Raw genomic sequence first — 21260 nt, forward strand, 5'->3', positions numbered from 1 at the left:
GCAACCACAGATCTTTTTACCATCTTCATAGTTTTTCATTTGCAAAATGTCATATAATTGAAATCGTATATTATGTAGCCTTTTCACACTGGCTTCTGTCACTTAGTAATATGCATTTAAGTTTCCTTCATGTCTTTTCATGCCTTAATAGCTCATTACTTTTTGTCTCCGAAGAATATTTCACTGTCTAAATATACCAGACTTTGCTTATACATTGACCTACTGAAAGGCATTTTGGTTGCTTTCAAGTTTTAGCAATCATGAATAAAGCTGCTATAAACATCCTTGTTTAGGTATTTGTGTGGACATAAGTTTTCAACTCCTTTAGGCAAACACTACAGAGTTGTGATTGTTACATCATATGGTAAGAATATGTAGTTTTGTAAGAAACTGCCAAACTGTCTTCTGAAGTGACTGTGCCATTTTGCACTCATCAGCAATCAATAAATGAGAGTTCCCATTGCACCACATTCTCATGGCATTTGATGTTATCAGAGGTCTGGATCTTGGACCTTATAGTAAGTATGTAATGGTGTCTCCTTCTTGTTGTAATTTGCATTTCTCTGATGACATATAATTTTCAAATGCATATTTGTCATCTTTATATCTTCTTTGGTGAGGTGTACATTAAGGTCTTTGACCCATTTTTAACATCACATTTGTTTTCTTATTGTTGAATTTTAAAAGTTCTTTGTATATTTTAAATAACTGTCTTTTATCAGATATATCTTTTGCAAATATTTTCCCCCAGTCTGTGGCTTGTCTTTTCATTCTCTTGACAGTGTATTTCCCAGCACAGATTCAGGTTATTTTTTCTTTCATTGATTATGCTTTTGGTGGTGTAACTAGGAGGATATAGTCAAACCCAAATCATCCAGATTTCCGCAATATTATATTCTAAGTTTTTTTGTTTTAGTTTTGTTTTACATTTAGGTCTGTGATCCATTTTGAGTAAGTTTTGTCAGGAGTGTAAGGTATCTATCATATCTAGATTCATTTTGGGCAGGGAGTGCATGTTCGATTATTCCAAAACAATTTGTCGAAAAAACTGTCCTTGCCCCCTTGTAAGGCCTTTGCTCCTTTGTCAAAGATCAGTTGGTTATATTGATCTGGGCCTGTTTCTGGGCTCTCTGTTCTGTTCCATTGTTCTATTTGTGTATTCTTTCACCAATATCACACTGCCTTGATTACTGTACCTTTATCATAAAAGTTCTATGCTGTCAGTCCTCCAACTTTTTTCTTCTCCTACATAATTGTGTTCATTATTCTGTGGCCTTTGCCTTTTTATATCAAACTTTAGAATCAGTTTGTCAATATACATAAAATAACTCACTGAAATTTTGAATGGGATTGCATTGAATCTAGAAATAAAGTTGGAATTAACTGAAATCTTGATAAAATTGAGCCTTCCATTCCATGAGCATGTAATATCTCTCCATTTATTTCACCAGTTTGTTTTATTTTTCTCATATAGATGTCATACATATTTGGTTAGATTTATATCTAATGTTTCATTTTGGGAGATGCTAATATAAATGATATTGTGTTTCTCATTCCAGATTCCACTGTCTTATTGTTGATATGCAGAAAAGCAATTGACTTGTGTACATTGACTTTGTATTTTCAAGCTTACTATAATTATTTCTCAGTTTCAGGCGTTTTTCTGATAATTTTAGGGGGCTTTCTACATGGATAATCATGTCATTTTGAAAAGGGTTTTATTTCTTCCTTCCCAATCAATATATCTTTTATTTTAATTTTGTATGTTATTGTATTAGCTAAGACATCCAGTATACTGTTGAAGAGCAGCAGTGAGAGGGGCCATTCATGCCTTGTTTCTGAGCTTCTTGAGAAAGCTTCAGGTTTCTATTAAGCATAATGTTAGCTACAGAATTTTTGTAGATATTCTTTAGAAAGCTGAAGAAGTTCCCTTCTATTCATAGTTTACTATATGTTTTTTATCATGAATGAGTATTGAATTTTGTTAAATGCATTTTTTCCAGTTTTTGGATATTCTTTTTTTGTTTGTTTGTTTGTTTGCTTGCTTGTTTGTTTTTCTCCAGTATTTTTCCTTTTGGCTTTTCAGGTTTGGAGGTTTCTATTGAGATATCCTCAAACTCAGAAAGTGTTTTTCCAGCAATATCCAGCTACTGATAAGCCTATCAAAGGTATTCTTTATTTCTACTACAGTATTTTTTCTTATATATTAGGGTTCTCCAGGATAGAACTAATAGGAGATGGGGATGAAGGGGAGTTTATTAAGGAATATTGACTCACACAATAAAAGTGAAATCCCAAAATAGGCCATCTGCAAGCTGAGGAGCAAGGAAGCCAGTCTAAGTCCCAAAACCTCAAAAGTAGGGAAGCCGACAGTGCAGCCTACAGACTGTGGCCAAAGGCCCAAGAGCCCCTGGAAAACCACTGGTGTAAGACCAAGAGTCCAAAAGCTGAAGAACTTGGACTCTGATATTCAAGGGCTTGAAGCATCCAGCACGGGAGAAAGAAGGATGGAAAACTCTGTCAGTCAAGTTTTTCCAACTTCTGCCTGTTTTATTCTAGCTGCACTGGCAGCTGATTAGATGTGCTCACCCAGATTGAGGGTGGGTCTGCCTCTCCCAATCCACTGACTCAAATGTTAATCTCCTTTGTCAACACCTCACAAACACACCCAAGAACAATACTTTGCATCCTTCAATCCAATCAAGATGACACACAATATTAACCATCATATCTTATAATCTCCATCTGTCTGCTTACATTGGCCATTTATTCTTTCACGTTCTTTGTTCTGGTTCTGATGTTGCTCTGTCTTTTCAAACTTTGTTTTTTGTCTTTTAATATATCTTCTAATTTTTTTTCAATAGCCAGATATAACATATTGAGTAAAAGAAACTGCAGTAAATAGGCCTTTAATAACGTGGTGGTCAGACGTAGGGGAATCATTCTGTAGCCCTATGATTAAGTCTGAGTCTTCTCGTTAGTCTGTGCCTCTGGCCTATGAACAGCACATATTCTTCACAGGTTTTTTACACCTAATAGGTGGGATGAGATGGTTAGAGTAGGCTGGATAAAGTATTTCCCTTCTCCCATGTGGAAGTTTATAGGTGGCTGGAGTTGGGTATTTCCCTTCCACCAAGTGAGGCTGTGATAGAACTCCAACAGGTTGGGCTTTGGTTTAATAGTTTCTCCTAAGTACAAATTCTGTTAAGAAAAACAGAATGCTCTGACATATTTCAAAATTTTTTTCTCCTCACCCTGCCAAAGCACAAGGGGATTTTTCTCTAATATTCACTGTGAGGACCTGGGAGAACTCCAGAAAGTAAAACTCACAAAAATATGAGGCACCCTAATGACTGGGTCCCCCTGGAATTTTTTTTCTCAGACTTGTCCACATTGAACCTCCAAAAAGTGTTTAATTACAGTTTAAGTTTCCCTACCCCAAAACTGGTTCCTGTGAAGGTTTCAGCTCATGAGTTTCTGCTTTTGTAAGTTGGGATTCTCTGTATTTGCTTGCAGTCTCTCCAGTTTTTGAATCAGTGGCTTGCCCTGTGACCGTACTTCTCCTACTGATCTAAGGGAAGTTGTTGCTTTTTAGTTTATTCAGCTTTTCACTTGTTAGGCCAGAGTGGCAACTTACAAGCTTTGTACATACTGGACCAGAACCCAGAAGTCCTCTTTCTCAACATTTTAATAATTGCCTCATGTTCAGAATTTCATGTAGAGCTTTTTACTGATAAAGTATATATTGCTTGATCATTTCAATTTGCCCTTTTGCAGAACACTTACAGAGACACTGTTCTGTTTTTGCTGATTACTACCAGATTACTGATTTCTCATCATTCCCATTCTAGGTCCAAGCTGCTTAAAAAGCCCTACCTAGATCATTTCTGACTTTTGCTATAATGCATTTCATTGCTGCCTTGACTTACAAAATGTTATCTCAGAGTCTAGTTGACAAGCAGTACAAGTTTCACTTTGATGACTCTAGCAATCTGAAGGAAAGCCTTTCCACTGACTCAACGCCATTGCTTGCAGATTTTCTATGACTTATAACAAATGACAGCACATTTGCTGTCAGGCAGAAAACTAGCCATTCTAGTAGTGTCAGTAGCTACAAATAGAGAAAGTACTTTTTCTATAGAAAAATCATTTTAAGAAACTTTTTTTTTTCCCCAGGAACACGTACAAAAGCAAATTTACTTAAGTAGATTTTGTGTGTTGAACAAAAGAATTGAACTTTCATTTATTTTTAGTAAGTAAATACAAATCTAAAACTGTCTATCTGTTTCATATTATTCATAACAGAAGTAAAGATAAGAAGAGATTAAGAGAAAAATCAGAAATAAAAAGAATAGAAAGGAGAAAAGAAAGATATACTAAGATGTTAAAGGAAAGAAAGAAACTTGCACCTAGAGAGAGGCTAAAGCCGTCTCATCAGGTGATAGATGGTGTATCCTTCCCAGGGCCCCTGGAAAGTAGGGACTGGAAATAAGCTTTTGGTTGGTTTGCTGACTAATTCCCTGCATCTTGCATGCCCATGGAATTGACATCTTCTTAATAATTAGTACAAAGATACCTGTGAATTTTCAGAAGTCTAGAGGAAGGCCTAGAGAGACTAGAGAAGGGAAATTAAAAAGCAAAGCATATACAAGAGCCTGGGGGAAGGGGAGGAGGAAGGCGAGAAAAAAAAAAGAAGAGTGAAAAAAGAAGAGAGCTAGGCAAGATAATGCTACCTTTTCTTTGCAAGTACTTTGCCTTTCCCCTTAGACACCCTTGGTCAACACTCTTTCATTTAGTGTCAGTTGTAACCTCATCTCTTCCAGGAAGTAAAGAATGAATCTCCAGGCAGAATTGATCACTCCTACGCACACACACACATGTGCACACGTGCACACACAACTATATCTACTACAGTAATTTGTCATGTATTCCACATATTGTCCATATTCCCATATACTATGATTTCCTTAATGATAGTAACAAAGCCTTTTTATGACCCAGGCCTGATGTGTTTAAAAGTTCAATGCTTGCCTTCATAGATAATGGAACCTATGAAAGCATTTTTAAACAGTATGGTTTAAACTGTAAGGTAGTGTGGCATACAAAAAAGAGCCTGGGTGTTTGGCAGATTTAGATCAAATGCCCTCTTTACCACCTCTAAGATGCGACTTTGAGTGTATTAGCTAAGTAGTTAATCCTAAGTTTTCTCATCTACTTCCCTTAAGATAGATGTAAAAGTCTCATTCCTTAACAAATACAATAGTGGTAGGAATTAAGAATTAATGAAGGATAAATGAAGGAATAGGCCAGTCTTTCCAGCTGTCACTGAGCAGCATGGGTTAGTTGGAGGCTATTCTTATTTTGTTGCAATTATCTTGTATATTACCACAGACATCAGTTTGTCTTTGGTATTATACATTGTAAAGATGAAATTACCCTTTCCAGTGAAAATCCAACATAAATTTCAAACCCTTTACCCTGTACATCAAGAACAAGAATTTTAACTTTTATTTTAGGTCCGGGGTATACATGTAGGTTTATTATATAAGTAAATGCATGTCATAGGAGTTTGTTGTACATATTGTTTAGTCACCCAAGTGCTAAGCCTAGTACTCAATAGTTATTTTAAGAAAAAGAATATTTACACTAACTTTTGCCCACCCCACTCCACACAGTCTTCTACCAAAATCTAATCCTGAAATTGAATTTTTATAAATATTGGTATATAATGAGTCACACAAAAAAGGTTATTAGTATTTATCTCTCTCTTCCTCATTTCCCACATCCTATTGATGAGCATGCTCTATTAATTTTATCACTTAACCTTTCCATATCCTTGTCCTCTTCTCATCTACAAAAATATTGCCTAAGTCCACATCACCTTTCATGAAGATGATTGAGATCATCTCCAACTCGTATTCTTATTTGCCTCTTTCCACATTCTTTCCATTAGTCATTCTCAATCTGTTTTGCTTCTGGGAAATATAATGGAAGATATTCCCAAGTGCACAACCAGGTTTTAATGAAACCAAGAAAAAAAGGTTGCAGGCAAAGTATTACACTAATTTAATTCATAGCTATAACTATTAATAGTATCTCAATAGAGGTCACTTTCGATAGGCCAAGCCATGAAAAGATAAGCCATGAGTTTTGTACAATTCCAGGCCAAGGAAACTGCTCTTCTCTATTAAAACAAATTAGGAAACAAATGAGTAGCATTATTAATAAAGTATGCCTCTGTATTAGTCCATTCTCACACTGCTAATAAAGACATACCTGAGACTGGATAATTTAAAGAAAGAGGTTTAATTGACTCACAATTCAGCATGGCTAGGGAGGCCTCAGGAAACTGACAATCATGGTGGAAGGGGAAGCAAACATGTCCTTCACCTGGAAGCAGGAAGGAGAAGAATGAGCAAAAGGAGGAAAAGGCCCTTATAAAATCATCAGATCTCATGAGAACTCACTATCAAGAGAACAGAATGAGGGTAACCACCCTGTGACTAAATTACCTCCCATCAGGTCTGTCCCATGACACATGGGGTTACGGGAACTACAATTCAAGATGAGATTTGGGTGGAGACACACCCAAACCATATCAACTTCCAAATACTGTGCTTGAGAAACAGTATCATATTGTTACCAGCAAATATAAAACACAAAGATGAACATATGGCTTTCAACTTAAACTTTTCTATACCTCATTGTCTATAGAATAGACCACACACTCCAATCAAGTTTATAATTACCTCTCCACTCTATGACCTGGATATTCTCTCATCTGGATCCTGCCCGTATCTTCAATTTTGACTTGCCATGTTGCTATTCCAATTCTACACTCAGCCATACTGAACCACTTGAACTTCCCTGAATTCTCTATTGTATCTCAGATTTTTAGAAGCCCAAGACTTGTTTATTGTATTTCTAAAGGAAAAAACTAAAAATTCATATAGTGCAAGTTGTTGGTGAATAAATACAATGTTCTGCATGATATATTACAAAATAATGGAATTCTGAGGAAATGCAGAGGCCTGATGATCATCCAACGTATCCTAACTTTGGCTGTCCTTATTATAGCTAAAATAATTTCACATTTCTGCTAGTTCCCAATTTGCCTCTGAATCTAAAATTTGTACATTCTGACTTTAGCACACTTTAAACTATTTCATCCATAAGTATAAAATACATATGAAATAAACACTATACCATATACAATGTTTCGTATCATGTGATACACTAGTTAGCAATGGTTACAGTTTTTAAGAAATCCATGTGATTTTATCTACATTGTATTTCAAAACTCCAAATTTCAAAAGACATTAAAATGACTTAAAAGATAAATATCTTTATACAATTATTTAAGAAAACTAAAAATAAGACAAATAAAAGAAGAAACAGGAAAAAGAAGAAAAGTTGCAATTACTGATTTTCTAATTGCTAGATCTAAGTATTTGGCTTTGCCAATATTTTGGGGAAAAAAATGAGAACCTATTTAAAAAGCTAGTATTACTGAAAAAAAAGTTGGCTATTTATCTATTTATGGTGCTGCAATCTAAGAATTAATAAATAAAAGGCATCATTCTTCTGATGAGCTTTTTAATGAGTCTGGATATGCAACGTTTTGAAATTAGGGGATGAAAAGACATTAATTTATTTCCCTGCAAAAATGAGAATAAGTTGGCGTTACTCAGGGCAATGCAGAAGAAGGAACAATGACAGTAGAAACATGACAAAGGAGAAATAAGTTAGCAAACCAGTGTGAGGCAGCAGTGATGCATGATGTGAGATGGCCAGTGAAAAATTCTCACCTGTAGAGAGGCTAAAGACCTTCTGAGACAGAAATTTTAAAGTTGGTTACATTGTAAGAATATCATACCCCAAACTCATGCTGACACATACATCCCACCTAATCTTAAGCAGGTAAATGGCCTGAGTGGGAGTTTTGCTTGTTTGTTAGTTTGTACATTTACTTTATGTAAATCGTGAAACAAGGATAAATTTCAGGCCTGAGTCAATAGTGACAGTAACCTGAGTACCCTGTTTGGGCAGGTGAGATAATACCTAACCTGAAGCAAATTATCAGATCCAGAGGCTTAGAGCGAGTGACTTATGTTCTTTACTGAAGAATATAAGACCTGGGGGATTCACTTAAATACCCAAGAGGGCTGTGGACTACCAAAGGGTCTGAAATGAGGGTCAGTCTCAGCCAACCCACTTCTGAGGTGGCAGGGAGATCCCAGCTGATAATCAGTCTACATTACCTTTCTAAAAATTTCTCGTAGCCCCCAAATGCTAATAAGCCTACATGTATATTTGCTACATATCAAAACATGAGACATCATTTGATATTTAACTACAAGGAACCACAGTGGGATTAGAATTTGATGGTTAATGGGGAAAATTCAACATATTTGATGGTGACTAAGGAGATACTCAAAGCAGACTTATACAGAGTTCTGTCAGTGTGACAATTATAATTCTATGTATTCATATTGTAATTCTATAAATCCATTTATTATAGAGTCAAAGAAATATGGCAGTATTAACATTAATTATCATGCATAAAGATATTAAAAAGAAATACCGAGCATTAACAAAATTTTCCCTGAAGAGAAGACAATAAGAAATGTTGTTTGGCTTCTTTCCTTCCACTCTGTATGGATTTTTTCATAATATTTTTATTTTGTACTAGACAACAAATCATTTTAATTGTTCATGAACATCTTATTTATTTGGATGTAGTTGGAGATAAAGTGCACACACACAATAGTTTCATGATTTTTCTAATTACTAAGGCTATGCAACTGTGAGCTTTTCTAAATAAGAAACTTACGTATATCAGTCCTCTTTTTAGTCTTACATTTTCTTACAACTATAAAGAAGACAAAGAAACTCTGGAAAGATAATCTGTTGACAATATAGTTTAGCTTTCTCCCAGGGCAAAACTTCTTTAGTCGTTCACTGAAAATGTTATTGTGCATTACTTATATCAACTGAAATTGGATCTTCCTTACCTTAGGTGATTCACAGTTTTAACTGCTTAGGCCTGCCAGGTTGCTATCATATTTCTCCACACATCAGTGTCAGAGATAGCCTGGGCAGTCACCATTTATTTGTAATTGTGTTCTTAAGAATGGAAATAAGTGAAAATGGTAGAAAACTGCAGTCACTCTGCTGAACAGAATCTGGACTCTAAACTGTTAGGGCTGTCCAATAAAGACCAAATTATTTTGCTGAACAGAAATGGGGGAAAAATGTCAAACTGTCAACAGTAGAAAAAATGTAGGTGTCATTTCTTAGGAACTTAGGAGACTAGATCATACCTTTTCTCAGGTACAGAGAGAGAAAAAGAGACAGAGAGAGAGAAAGAAAATTGAGAGAGAGAAAAGGAAAATGATCTGTCAAAACTACAAGACTTACATTTTGAAGCCATTCTGCTTCCAAACCTTAATATCTATTACTTTTCTTTCTCAGATACACAGCACCCTCAGAAGAGTTAGAGTTTCACCCGCTATTTCTTTGACCTCAGTACAAACTCCTGCTTTAGCGACTGCAAAATTCTCACTCATTCTAGAAGATTCAGCTCAAATTCTACCTTCCTGGACTGCTCTAGGCAGACTTTCCTGCTCATACTTCTATTCACCCAGTTTATCATCCCCTTTATAACAATCGTCTTCTATTGAAACAGATTGGATATTTGTTGAGGATAGAGACAATATAGTTTGACCTTTGTATTCCAAAATCCAAGCGAAATAAATATTTCTGAACCAAAGATCTTAGCAGTGTAACTGTGTGATTCTAATACTCAAACATTTGCTAGCTTTGGGAACATCAACAAAAGAGTTATGCTTCTATTTCTTTAATCAAGAAATTAAAATAATGACACACCCTATCTTGTAGAGATGCTGTGAGGGTTAACTCAGATAATATTTATACTACACTTTGGAAAGGGCCTGGCAGGTAATAAGCTCTCAATAAATACAAGTTTTTATTTCAATAACCAATAGAAGTTTTGGTTTTGTGAAGTAAATTTCACCTATGCCAGATAGGATGGATGGATAGATAAATAGATGATAGATAGATAGAACAAATAGACTAAATAAAAATGAAATAATCTCATTTATTTAAATAGAAACAGAAAAATTAAATTCACACTAAGTATTAGCATCCTCATTTATCCTACTCATTACATACCATTTTTACTAAAATGGAAAGTTATTTTCGCCAAAACCTTTGTTTTATGAATAAACTGTTTCATTTACTTTTTGACATATGAAAACTTTTTTTAAACAAGTGGAAAACAAAAGTATATCCTGTATCTGATTTCTGATGAGAAAACACAGATGTGATATATTTATTCTTAAAGCTTCCTTCTGTATTATCAATCATTTTTTCTGACATTCTCATTTACTGTAAGAAGGTTTTAACCTGAACTAGGTAAGTTTGAATTCCTACCCAGTTCTTCCAAGAGGTGAATAAAGTCATTGTTACAGATGACTGGATTTGCAGGTCTTTAATTTGACTTTTAACTTACCAATGGATCATTAAATACTTCACATGCCATTCTTTTAAATGTAGTCAATCTAGTTGAAATCTAAGTCATTAAATAGTAAGCTCAACTGGGACAAATTTAGGCTGCATTTGTACCAAGAAAATTGTTTCCAAACATTGTGATATGATGATTTCTTAAAGCTAAAATTTAAAAACTACTAAAGTATTTCAGGTATTGTATCACCTTAAAATGTATGTAATGCATGTAGGAAATTTGGATGTGAGTCAAAGAAGTAATATTTATTAAAAGGTTAAAAACTAAATGTTTTGAGAACAGTTGACTACTCATACATCCTTCCCATCCTTACCAATCCTGTAGATCGTATTCCCTTGTCCAAAATTCAATTTAAGTAGTTTTAAGAAAATGCTTGATTTGAGCCACTTAGGATTACTTCTACCTCTAAACTATCTTTAAATTAAGGAAATAAATGTAATAATGACTTTCTCTGTTATCTGTTTTCCATAAAACACACATGCACACACAGTGGGAATGTACCTCAACCAACCACAGTGCTTCAGGAATTTTAGGAATATTGGAGACAAATGGATTTAGAGTAAGAGATGTGATAATATAATACATCAGCCTAAGATTTAGCACAGGCAAAAAAAGGGAACTGCCTGAAAAATTATGGTAGATTTCTCCAGTGCAACACATAGGAAGTTCCAGAACCACAGAAGCAGAGGCTTGGAACAATAGTGCATAATCAAGCAATTTGGATGTAAATTAAAAAACAAATTACTTAGAACCTCCCTAATGTCTGGGATAAGAAACAACTTGATTTGGCATTTCATCCCAGGTCCTGAGTTAAGTACTCAGCCCTCAGCCCAGAGTCACATAGGCAGTAGTTTGAACCTGGATCTCTGAACAGGTTCTCACTCACTATTATAAACTGGTATCAGTACAGAACATGAAGAAGTAGAGAGCCAAAGGACACTAATACTTTGGTTCTATCCTCCTAAAATTCCATTGGAATGACAGATGAAATATTTAAAAATTAAGACATATAAAGAAAATCACAATGTCATTAGAAATCATGGGAAGTGATACAGTTCAGATTGGTGATACAGTTCAGAGCATGGCAGGTGGGGCCATTGGTCAATTATGCTCCCTACAGTCAGAAAACTAACTGATGCATCTTCATGACCATTCCAGCTCTTACAACCACTGTCCCCGCTTCTTAAGAGAAAATAATATGTGGCAATTGTCTTTTTACTTTGGAGGAGATGTGTTGGCATGCTCCTCTCATAAGCAGATGCCAAGTTGGAATTAGCTGTATAAGAGATTTATGAAAAGCAAGTCCAGTGAGATGTAAAATGGGGAGGAAGCCAGGAGAGGCTGAGAGAACCATCAGACCATGGTGTAGATTTGACTGATTGAAGGAAAGAGGAAAGAAGGAAGATTGGCAGGAAGTGTCTCAGACTACAGTACAAGCATATAAGAGAACATTGCAGAGTCTTTGAACCAAAACCATTACCTGTCAGAGGAGTCCCACAACTCCTAAGAATGGGCCTTACTTAGTATCCCTGTTGGCCTCAGTCACCTACCCCAGGAGATATAGCTTCATTGCAAACATGATGACGAATTTCTGAGCACCACAATTGGGGGCATTAGTGAACAATACTCTCTGCATATTCTCTGATATTGAGAAACGCATCTTTTTGGCCACCACAGTCACAGACAGATACAGATCGAAGCTCAATATTGAACAAAGAAAATATTACATGTTCCTTTAAAAGTAAAGATAATTTTGAATATGTGGAAATATAATGTACTGTGTATTTCAAAAAGCAAACCCAAACCTCTAATAAAAAAAAAATTAAAAATTCTACTAGTAAAGAAAAATTCAAAATTAAAAGATATATTAATGTGGTAACAATATGACACAAATAGAACCAGGTATATTAATTGTCATTGAAAATAAAAATGGGTTATAAATAACCATAAAAATACAGATGCCTTCCAATTTGCTACAAATCTAGAAATATGTGTTCCTGAGAGATGCACCTAAACTTTTACAAAACATTGAAATAAACAAATGTCTGAGATACACTAGAGAAATCTTTATTAGGAAGAATGAAGAACAGGAATGATGAAACATATAAATTGAGTTCACAAACTAGATTTATAAGAAATTTTTAAGATGATGCATTACTGTTTTTCTATAAATTTATTTAATTTTAACTCCAAGCCCATATCCTCTGAAGCTATAATAAAATTCAGACCACAGCTATTCTTGGAAGATCCCTTTAGGATTAAGGTAAGGTCTTGGATTTTATTCAGCACTAGGATATTGGGGGTGGGGGTCTAATTTAGTCATTATTTTTTCATAATGATTATCATTTAGTCCCTCATTTTTCTACCCATATGGCTCTTTCAAATCTGTCATTCGTTCCATCATTTTTGTGGCATACCTTGGGTCTTGAGTCTTTAATAATATTAGGATTCTTTTCCTAGTGTATGCCATGGCCATATCCTTTTATGACTGCCATATATGAATATCACTGCCAGGGCACAGGGTGTAGGTCTCTGTGGTGCATGGCACAGATCATTCTTTCATATCTCTAGCAAAAAAAAAAAAAGAAAAATCTTTGTTGTCTGTGGAAAATCACTCTCAGTAGCCTTTGGAAATTCTATGGACTCTGGATGGTTCTTCCATTAAACTCTATTGTTTTAAATGAACTACGATCTTTGGAAACAAAAGCCAGAAAACAAGAGAAATAACTGGAATACAACATCTACTTTTACCTTGCCAGAAAATTGACAGAATTAACTTATTCAATTGGATATGGATAATGAGAAAATACCAAAAGAAAATGCATATGAATATGCCAAAAATTTTTCTGTCACAAAAATATATTGCTGAGATTACAGAACAATGTGTTTCAGAGACTATTATTTCATAGAATGTATGTGCCCCTGTAGATTTTTACAGGTATAACTAGAATAAGACACAGCATATCCTAAAAGAAAGAATCCTGAATTTTTAATCAGAAAACCCTAATATAAGAGCTTTATTATTGTCATGGATCTGAAAAAAGTACCTAATCTCTCTAGGCTACCATTTCTTCATTCATGAAGTAAAGATTTCTCACAGAAACATTGGGAAATTAGATAGGTGCAAATGTAATACAGCAATATTACTAGAATTTATTATTTCTTCTACTCTACAGACTTCGAATAGATAGAATGAACTGATTTATATCCCAATAGAACAAGGCTATAACCAGAGGTTCTTACTACTTAATATTTCTCCACTTTTTGCCTTACTATGCAAAAGAAGAAAAATTAGTAAGTATTAGCATTATCCCTGAATATCTTATTCAAAATACAGTGTGCCCAACCTCCCAAAATTCAATCATGAAGAAGCTGAAAGCCTAAACAGACCAATATCAAGTTCTGAAATTGAACCAGTAATAAAAAGCTACCAATTAACCAACAGGAATGTAGAAGAAAGTGGCAAAATAGAAGCCTCCAGTGATTGTCACCTCCACAGGAATATCAAATTGAACAATTATCCATCCAACAAAGCACCTTCATATGAACCAAAAATCAGGCAAGCAATCACAGGACCTAGTTTTAACATCATATCAAAGAAAGAGGCACTAAGGAGGATAGGAAAGATAGTCTTGAATTGCTGACACTGCTCCTCCCCTATCCCCCCCAGCAGTGGCTACATGGCACAGAGATAAAATCTGTGTGCTTAGGGGAGAGAGAGCACAGTGATTGCGAGACTTTGCATTGGAACTCAGTGCTGCCCCATCACACTGGAAAACACCAAAGGGTAGAATCTGAAGGTGCCCATCCAGGGAGCATTTAGACCAGCCCTAGCCAGGTGGGCATCATCAATCCCAGCAGAACCTGAGTTCTAGTTAGCCCCGCCACAAGCTAAAGTACTCTGCGATCCTATATAAACTTGAAAGGCAGCCTAGGCCACAAGGACTGTAATTTCTGGTTAAGTCCTGGTGCTGTGATGGGCTTGGAGCCAGCGGACTTGGAGTGCATATGACCTAATGAGATACCAGTTAGGGCAGCAAAGGGAGTGCTTGTGTTATCCCTCCCCTAACCCCAGGTAGCTGACAGCTCCAGGAGAAACTTTCTTTCTGCTTGAGGAGAAGAGAGGAGAGAGTAAAGAAGAGTTTATCTTACTTACAACATGGATTGCAGTTCAGCTACAGTAAAACAGAGTACCAGTTTTGAGGCCCTCATTGCAGGTCGTAGCTGCTAGTTGACATTGCTAGACCTACCTTGGGCCAGAAGGGAACCCACTGCCTTGATGGAAATGACCCAGTTCTGGCAGGGTTTATTACCTGCTGACTAAAGAATCCTTGGGTTTTAAATACACATCAGTGGTACCCAGGCAGTTCTCACCATAGGCCCTGGGTGAGACCCAAGGCCACGCCGGCTTCAGGTATAACCCAGCACATTCTCAGCTGTGGTGACCCTGGGGAGAGACTTCTTCTGCTCAAGGAAAGGAGAATAAGAGTAAAGGGGACCTTGTTACCTCTATAGCTTGGGTACCAGCTCAGCCACAGTGAGAGAGTACCCAGCAGTCTCCGAGGGTCATTGTTTCCAGGCCCTGGCTCCTGGATGGCACTTCTGGTCATGTCCTGGGCCACAGGGGAGCCGACTGACTTGAAGAGAGATCTAGGCCTGGAAGCATTCACAATCTAACTGCGCCTTGAGTGAACATTGGCAATAGTCAGGTAGTAATTGCCAAAGGCCTGGAGAAGTGGTGGCCATGGAGAGATACTCTGTCTGCATGAGGAAAGGAGTGGGAAGGACTTTGTCTTGCAGCTTGTGTATTAGCTCAGTCACAGTAAAATGAAGCACAAGTAGGTTCCTGACTCCAGGCCCTGGCTCCTGGATGGCATTCTGGGAACTGCCATGGGCCAGTAGGGAGCTGAATTCCATGAAAAGTAGAAGACTAGCCAGGCTGAATTCACCACCTGCTGACTTAAGAGGCCTTGGACCTTGAGTGAACCTTGGTGGTAGTCAGACAGTGGTTGCTGCAGGGCAAGGAGTACAAGAAGATTATAGAACACCCAGCAGATTAACCCAAAGAAGACTATCTCAAGGTATTTAATAATTAAGCTCCCAAAGGTCAATGATAAAGAAAAGACCCAAAAAGCTGTAAGAGAAAATAAATGACATAAAATGAGCCCCAATACATCTGGCAACAGAATTCTTAAGGAAACCTTACAGGGCAGGAGAGAGTGGCATGACATACTTAAAGTGCCAAAGGAAAAAAATTTTTATCTAAGAATAGTATACCTGGAAAAAACATCCTTCAAACAGAAAGAAGAAATGAATACTTTCCCAGACAAAAGCTGAGAAATTTCATCAACACCAGACCTGTCCAACAAGAAGTGCTAAAGGAAGTTCTTCAATCTGAAAGAAAAGGACATAAATGAACAACAAGAAATCACCTGAAGGTACAAACTCTCTGATAATAAGTACACAGAAATACACAGAATATTAGACCACTGTAACTGTGTTGTACAAACTACTCATACTTCAAGTAGAACAACTAAAAGATACACCTATCAAAATAATAACTACAATAATAACTACAACAACTTCTCAAAACACAGACAGTATGAAATTTAAATAGAAACAACAAAAAGTTAAAAAGAGGTGACCAAGTTAAACTGTACAGTTTCTTTTAGTTCTCTCTTTGCTTGTTTTTGTAATCAGTGATGAGTTTAAATTTGTTTAAAATAATGTATTATATTATTTGCAAACTTCATGGTAACCTCAAATCAAAAACTACATGGATACACAAAAAAAATAAGAAGCAAGAAATTAAAACATGCCACCAGAGAAAACTATCTACACCAAAAAGAATACAGGAAGGAAAGGATGGAAGAGAAGGCCACAAAACAACCAAGAAACAAATTACAAAACAGCAGTAATAAGTCCTTACTTACCAATAACATGGAATGTTAGCAGACTAAACTCTCCAAGCAAAAGAGGTAGTATAACTAAATAGACAATAAAAACCAAGACCTAGTAATCTGTTGTCTACCAGAAACATGCTTTACCTACAAAGGCATGTAGAGACTGAAAATAAAGGGACGGTAAAAGATATTCCATGACAACGGAAACCAAAAAAAGAGCAGGAGTAGCTATACTCATATCAGAAAAAAAAAAAAATAGATTTCAAGACAAAAACTACAAGAAGAGACACAGAAGGTCACCATATAATGATAAAAGGGTCAAATCAGTAAGAAGATATAACAATTGTAAATATATATGTACCCAATATCAGAGCACCAAGATTTAAAAAGCAATTATTAATGGAACTAAAGAAAAAAACAGACCCCAATACAATAATAGCTGGAGATTTCAGTACCGCCATTTTCAACACTGGACGGATCTTCCAGGCAAAATATTAACAAAGACATATTAGACTTAATCTGCACTATAGATCAAATGGATCTAACAGATTTTTACATAATGTTTCATTCAAAGGTTGCAAAATATACTTTCTTCTCCTCAGCACATGGATTATTCTCAAGAATAAACCATATGTTAGACCACAAAACAAGTCTTCCAAAATTCAAACAGACTGGGTGTCATATCTCATGCCTGTAATTCCAGCACTTTGGGAGGCCAACGTGGGTGGAACATGAGGTCAAAAGATCAAGACCATCCTGGCCAACATGGTGAAACCTCATCTCCACTAAAAACACAAAAATTATTAGCTGGGCGTGGTGGCATGTGCCTGTAGTCCCAGCTACTGGGGAGGCTGAGGCAGTATAATTGCCTGAACCTGGGAGGCAGAGAGAACCTGGGTTGCAGTGAGCTGAGATTGTGCCAATGCACTCCAGCCTGGGAACAAAGTGGGACTCTGTCTCAAAAAAAAAAAAAAAAAAAAAAAAATCAAACAAACTGAAATTATATCAAGTAGCTTATCTAATCACAATGGAATAAAACTAGAAATCAACAACAAAAGGAACTTTGGGAACTATACAAACATATATAAATTAAACAATATGCTCCTGAATGACCAGTTAGTCAATGAAGAAGTTAAGAAGGAAATTTAGAAACTCTTGAAAGTTTCTAAATGCAAGAATGGTTCAACATATTTCCATTTTCATTTTGAATGGAACAAATAAACAACCTAATGATGCATCTTAAAGAATTAGAAAAGCAAGAGCAAACCAAACCCCAAGTTAGTAGAAGAAAGGAAAAAAGTCGTAACAGAATAAAATTGAAGTAAAAAGTACAAAAGATTAATGACACAAAAATTGGTATTTTGAAATGGTAAACAATAGCAACAAAATATTAGCCACACTATCTAAGAAAAAAAGGACAGAAGAGCTAATAAAACCAGAGATGAAAAGAAAGAAAATAAAACTGAAACTACAAAAATTCAAAGAATCATTTGAGACTGCTATAAGCAATTATATGCCAATAAATTAGAAAATCTAGAAGAAATGGATAAAATCTTAGGCATATACAAACTACCAAGATTGAACCATGAAGAAATCCAAAAGGTGAATAGACCAATAGCAACTAATGAGATCAAGACTCCATCTCTACTAAAAATAAAAAAATTAGCCAGGCATAGTAGTGCCTGCATATAATCCTAGCTGTTTAGGAGGCTGAGGCCGGAGAATCACTGGAACCTGGGAGACAGAGGCTGCAGTGAGCCAAGATCATGCCAGTGCAGTCCAGCCTTGGCAACAGAGTGATACTCTGTCTCAAGGGAAAAAAAAAAAAAAAAAACTGTAGTAAAGTCTCCCAGTAAAGAAAAGCCTGGGACCCAACGGCTTCACTACTACATTTTACCAAACATAAGCACTAATACCAATCTTACTCAAACTATTCTGAAAAATAGAGAAGGAGGGAATACTTTGAAATGCATTCCATGAGGCCCGTATTACTGATACCAAAATAAGATAAAGACACATAAAAAAAAACTACAGAACAATATCCATGATAAATATTGATGCCAAAATCCTCAACAAAATACTAGCAAACTGAATTCAACAATGCATTAAAAAGAACAGTCATCATGACCAACTGGGATTTAGCCCAGGGATGCAAGAATGGTTCAACATATGCAAATCAATGTGATACATCATATCAACAGAATGAAGAACAAAAAACATGATCATTTCAACTGATGCTGAAAAAGCATTACATAAAATTCAATATCCCTTCATAAAATACTTCAAAAAGCTGAGTATAGAAGGAACACACTTCAACAGAATAAAGGTCATATATAACAGAATCACTGCTAGTGTCATACGGAATGGAGAAAAACAAAGAGTATTTCCTCTAAGATATGGAGGAAGACAAGGATGCCCTCTTTCAGTACTTGTATTCAGCATAATATTGGAAGTTCTAGCTAGAGCAATCAAACAAGAGAAATAAACAAAGGGCATGTAAATAGGAAAGGAAGAAATCAACTTATCCTTGTTTGCAGACCAAATGATCTTATTTTTGGAAAAACCTAACGACTCCACTAAAGGACTATTAGAACTGATAAATGAATTAAATGAAGTTACAGGATACAAAATCAACATATAAAAATCAGTAGCATTTCTAAATGCCCACAGTGAACAATCTGAAAAGAAAATCAAGAAATAATCCCACTTACAATAGCTAAAAATAAAATAAGATACCTAGGAATAAGCTTGGACTAAGAAGTGAAAGATCTCTACAACAAAAACTATAAAACAATGAGGCAAAAAATAGAGGACACACAAAAATTAAAAGATATTTCATACTTATTGATTGGAAGAATCAACATTGTGAAAATATCCATACTAACCAAAGACATCAATAGATTCAATGCAATCTCTATCAAAATACCAATGACATTCTTCACAGAAATAGAAAAAATAACCATATAATTTATATAGAACCACAAAAGACTCAGCCAGAATAGTCAAAGTCATCCTGAGCAAATAGAACAAAACTGGAGGAATCACATTACTGACTTCAGATTATGCTACAAAGCTATAGTAACAAAAACAGCATGGCACTGGTCCAAACACAGACACATTGACTAACATGGTTAGGATCTGTGTCTTCACCCAAATCTCATGTTGAAATGTAATCTTCCATGCTGGAGGTGGGGCCTGGTGGGATGTGATTGGATCAGGGATGTAGATTCCCTTCTTGGCACTGTGTCAAAATAATGAGTTCTCATGATACATAGTTGTTTAAAAATGTGTAGTGCCTCATGCCTGCTTCCCCTTTACCTTTTGCCATGATTGTAGGTTTTCTGAGGCCTCCCTGAAGCAAGTCCTGCTGTGCTTCCTGTACAGCCTGCAGAACTGTGAGCCATTTAAACTTCTTTTCTTTATAAATCACTGAGTCTTCGGTATTTCTTTATAATACTGTGAGAATGGACTAAGACAGAAAATTGGTACCCATGAGTAGGGCATAGCTATAAAGATACCCAAAAATGTGGAAGCAGCTTTGGAACTGGGTAACAAGCAGATGAGGGAAAGTTTGAACCTTCCTAGAGACTTGTTAAATTGTTGTGACCAAAATGCTGACTGTGATATGGACAATGAAATTCAAGCTGAGGAGGTCTTAGATGGAGATGAGGAACTTATTGGGCACTTGAGCAAAGGTAAATTTTGTTATGCATTAGCAAAGAGGTTGGCTGCACTGTGCCTCTAACCTAGATATCTGTGGAACTTTGTACTTGAGAATGATGATTTGGGACATCTGGCAGAAGAAATTTCTAAAAAGCAAAGTGTTGAAGATGTGGCCTGTCTGCTTCTAATAGCATATGATCCTATGCATAAGCAAAGAAATGACCTGAAACTGGAACTTATATTTAAAAGGCAAACAGAGCATAAAACCTTACAAAATTTGCACCCTGGCCATGTTGGTAGGAAAAAAAAAAAAAAAGAGGAGTCAAATGCTAATATCAGAGACAATGGAAAAAAATGTCTTGAAGGCATTTAGAGATTTTCAGGGATACCCTTCACATCACAGGTCTGGAGGTTTAGGAGGAAAGAATGGCTTCATGGGCCAGGTCGGGGCCCCACTGCCCTTACAGCCTTGGGACACTGCTGCCTCCTTCCCAGTCACTCCAGCTCCAACCATAGCTAAAAGGGGCCCAGGCACAGCTCACACTGCTGCTTTGGAGGTTGCAAGCCATAAGCCTTGGAGGCTTCCACATGGTGTTAAGCCTGCAGGTGCACAGAGTGCAAGTGTTGAGGCTTGGGAGTCTCCACCTAGATTTCAGCAGATGTATGGAAAAGCCTGGATGTCTAGGCACAAGCCTGCTACAAGGGCAGAGTCCTCAAGGAGGACCTCTATTAGGGCAATGCAGAGGGGAAATGTGGGGTTGGATCCCACACAGAGAGTCCCCACTGGGGCACTGCCTACTGGAGCTATGAGCAGAAGGTCACAATCTCCTTGACTCCATATGGTACAGCCACTGTCAGCTTGCATCCTGTACCTGGAAAAAGCCATAGGCATTCAAAGCCAGTCCATGAGAGCAGCAGTGGGGAATGAACCCTGCAAAGTCACAGGGGCAGAGCTGCCCAAGACCATGGGAGCCCACCCTTTGAATCAGCATGCCCTGGATGTGGGACATGGAGTTGAAGGAGATTATTTGGGACCTTTAAGATGTAATGACTGCCCTGCTGGGTTTCAGATTTGCATAGGACCTGTAGCTCATTTTTTTTTGGCTGAGTTCTCACTTTTGGAATGGGAGTATTTGTGCAATGCCCAT

General features: G+C 36.5%; 1 protein-coding gene across 2 annotated transcripts in view; it reads right to left on the minus strand.

The window, feature by feature from the left end:
* The window catches only part of LOC107126927 (uncharacterized), a 519804-nt gene that overhangs the window by 245573 nt on the left and 252971 nt on the right, over positions 1-21260 (minus strand). For both annotated transcript variants that reach the window (XM_065525742.1, XM_065525743.2), the window contains exon 4: positions 6319-6390. In XM_065525742.1, coding sequence (XP_065381814.1) covers positions 6319-6390 — 72 coding nt within the window. The remainder of the gene's footprint in view (positions 1-6318; positions 6391-21260) is intronic.

Source organism: Macaca fascicularis, chromosome 12, assembly GCF_037993035.2.
Source record: "Macaca fascicularis isolate 582-1 chromosome 12, T2T-MFA8v1.1".
Classification (NCBI taxonomy): domain Eukaryota; kingdom Metazoa; phylum Chordata; class Mammalia; order Primates; family Cercopithecidae; genus Macaca; species Macaca fascicularis.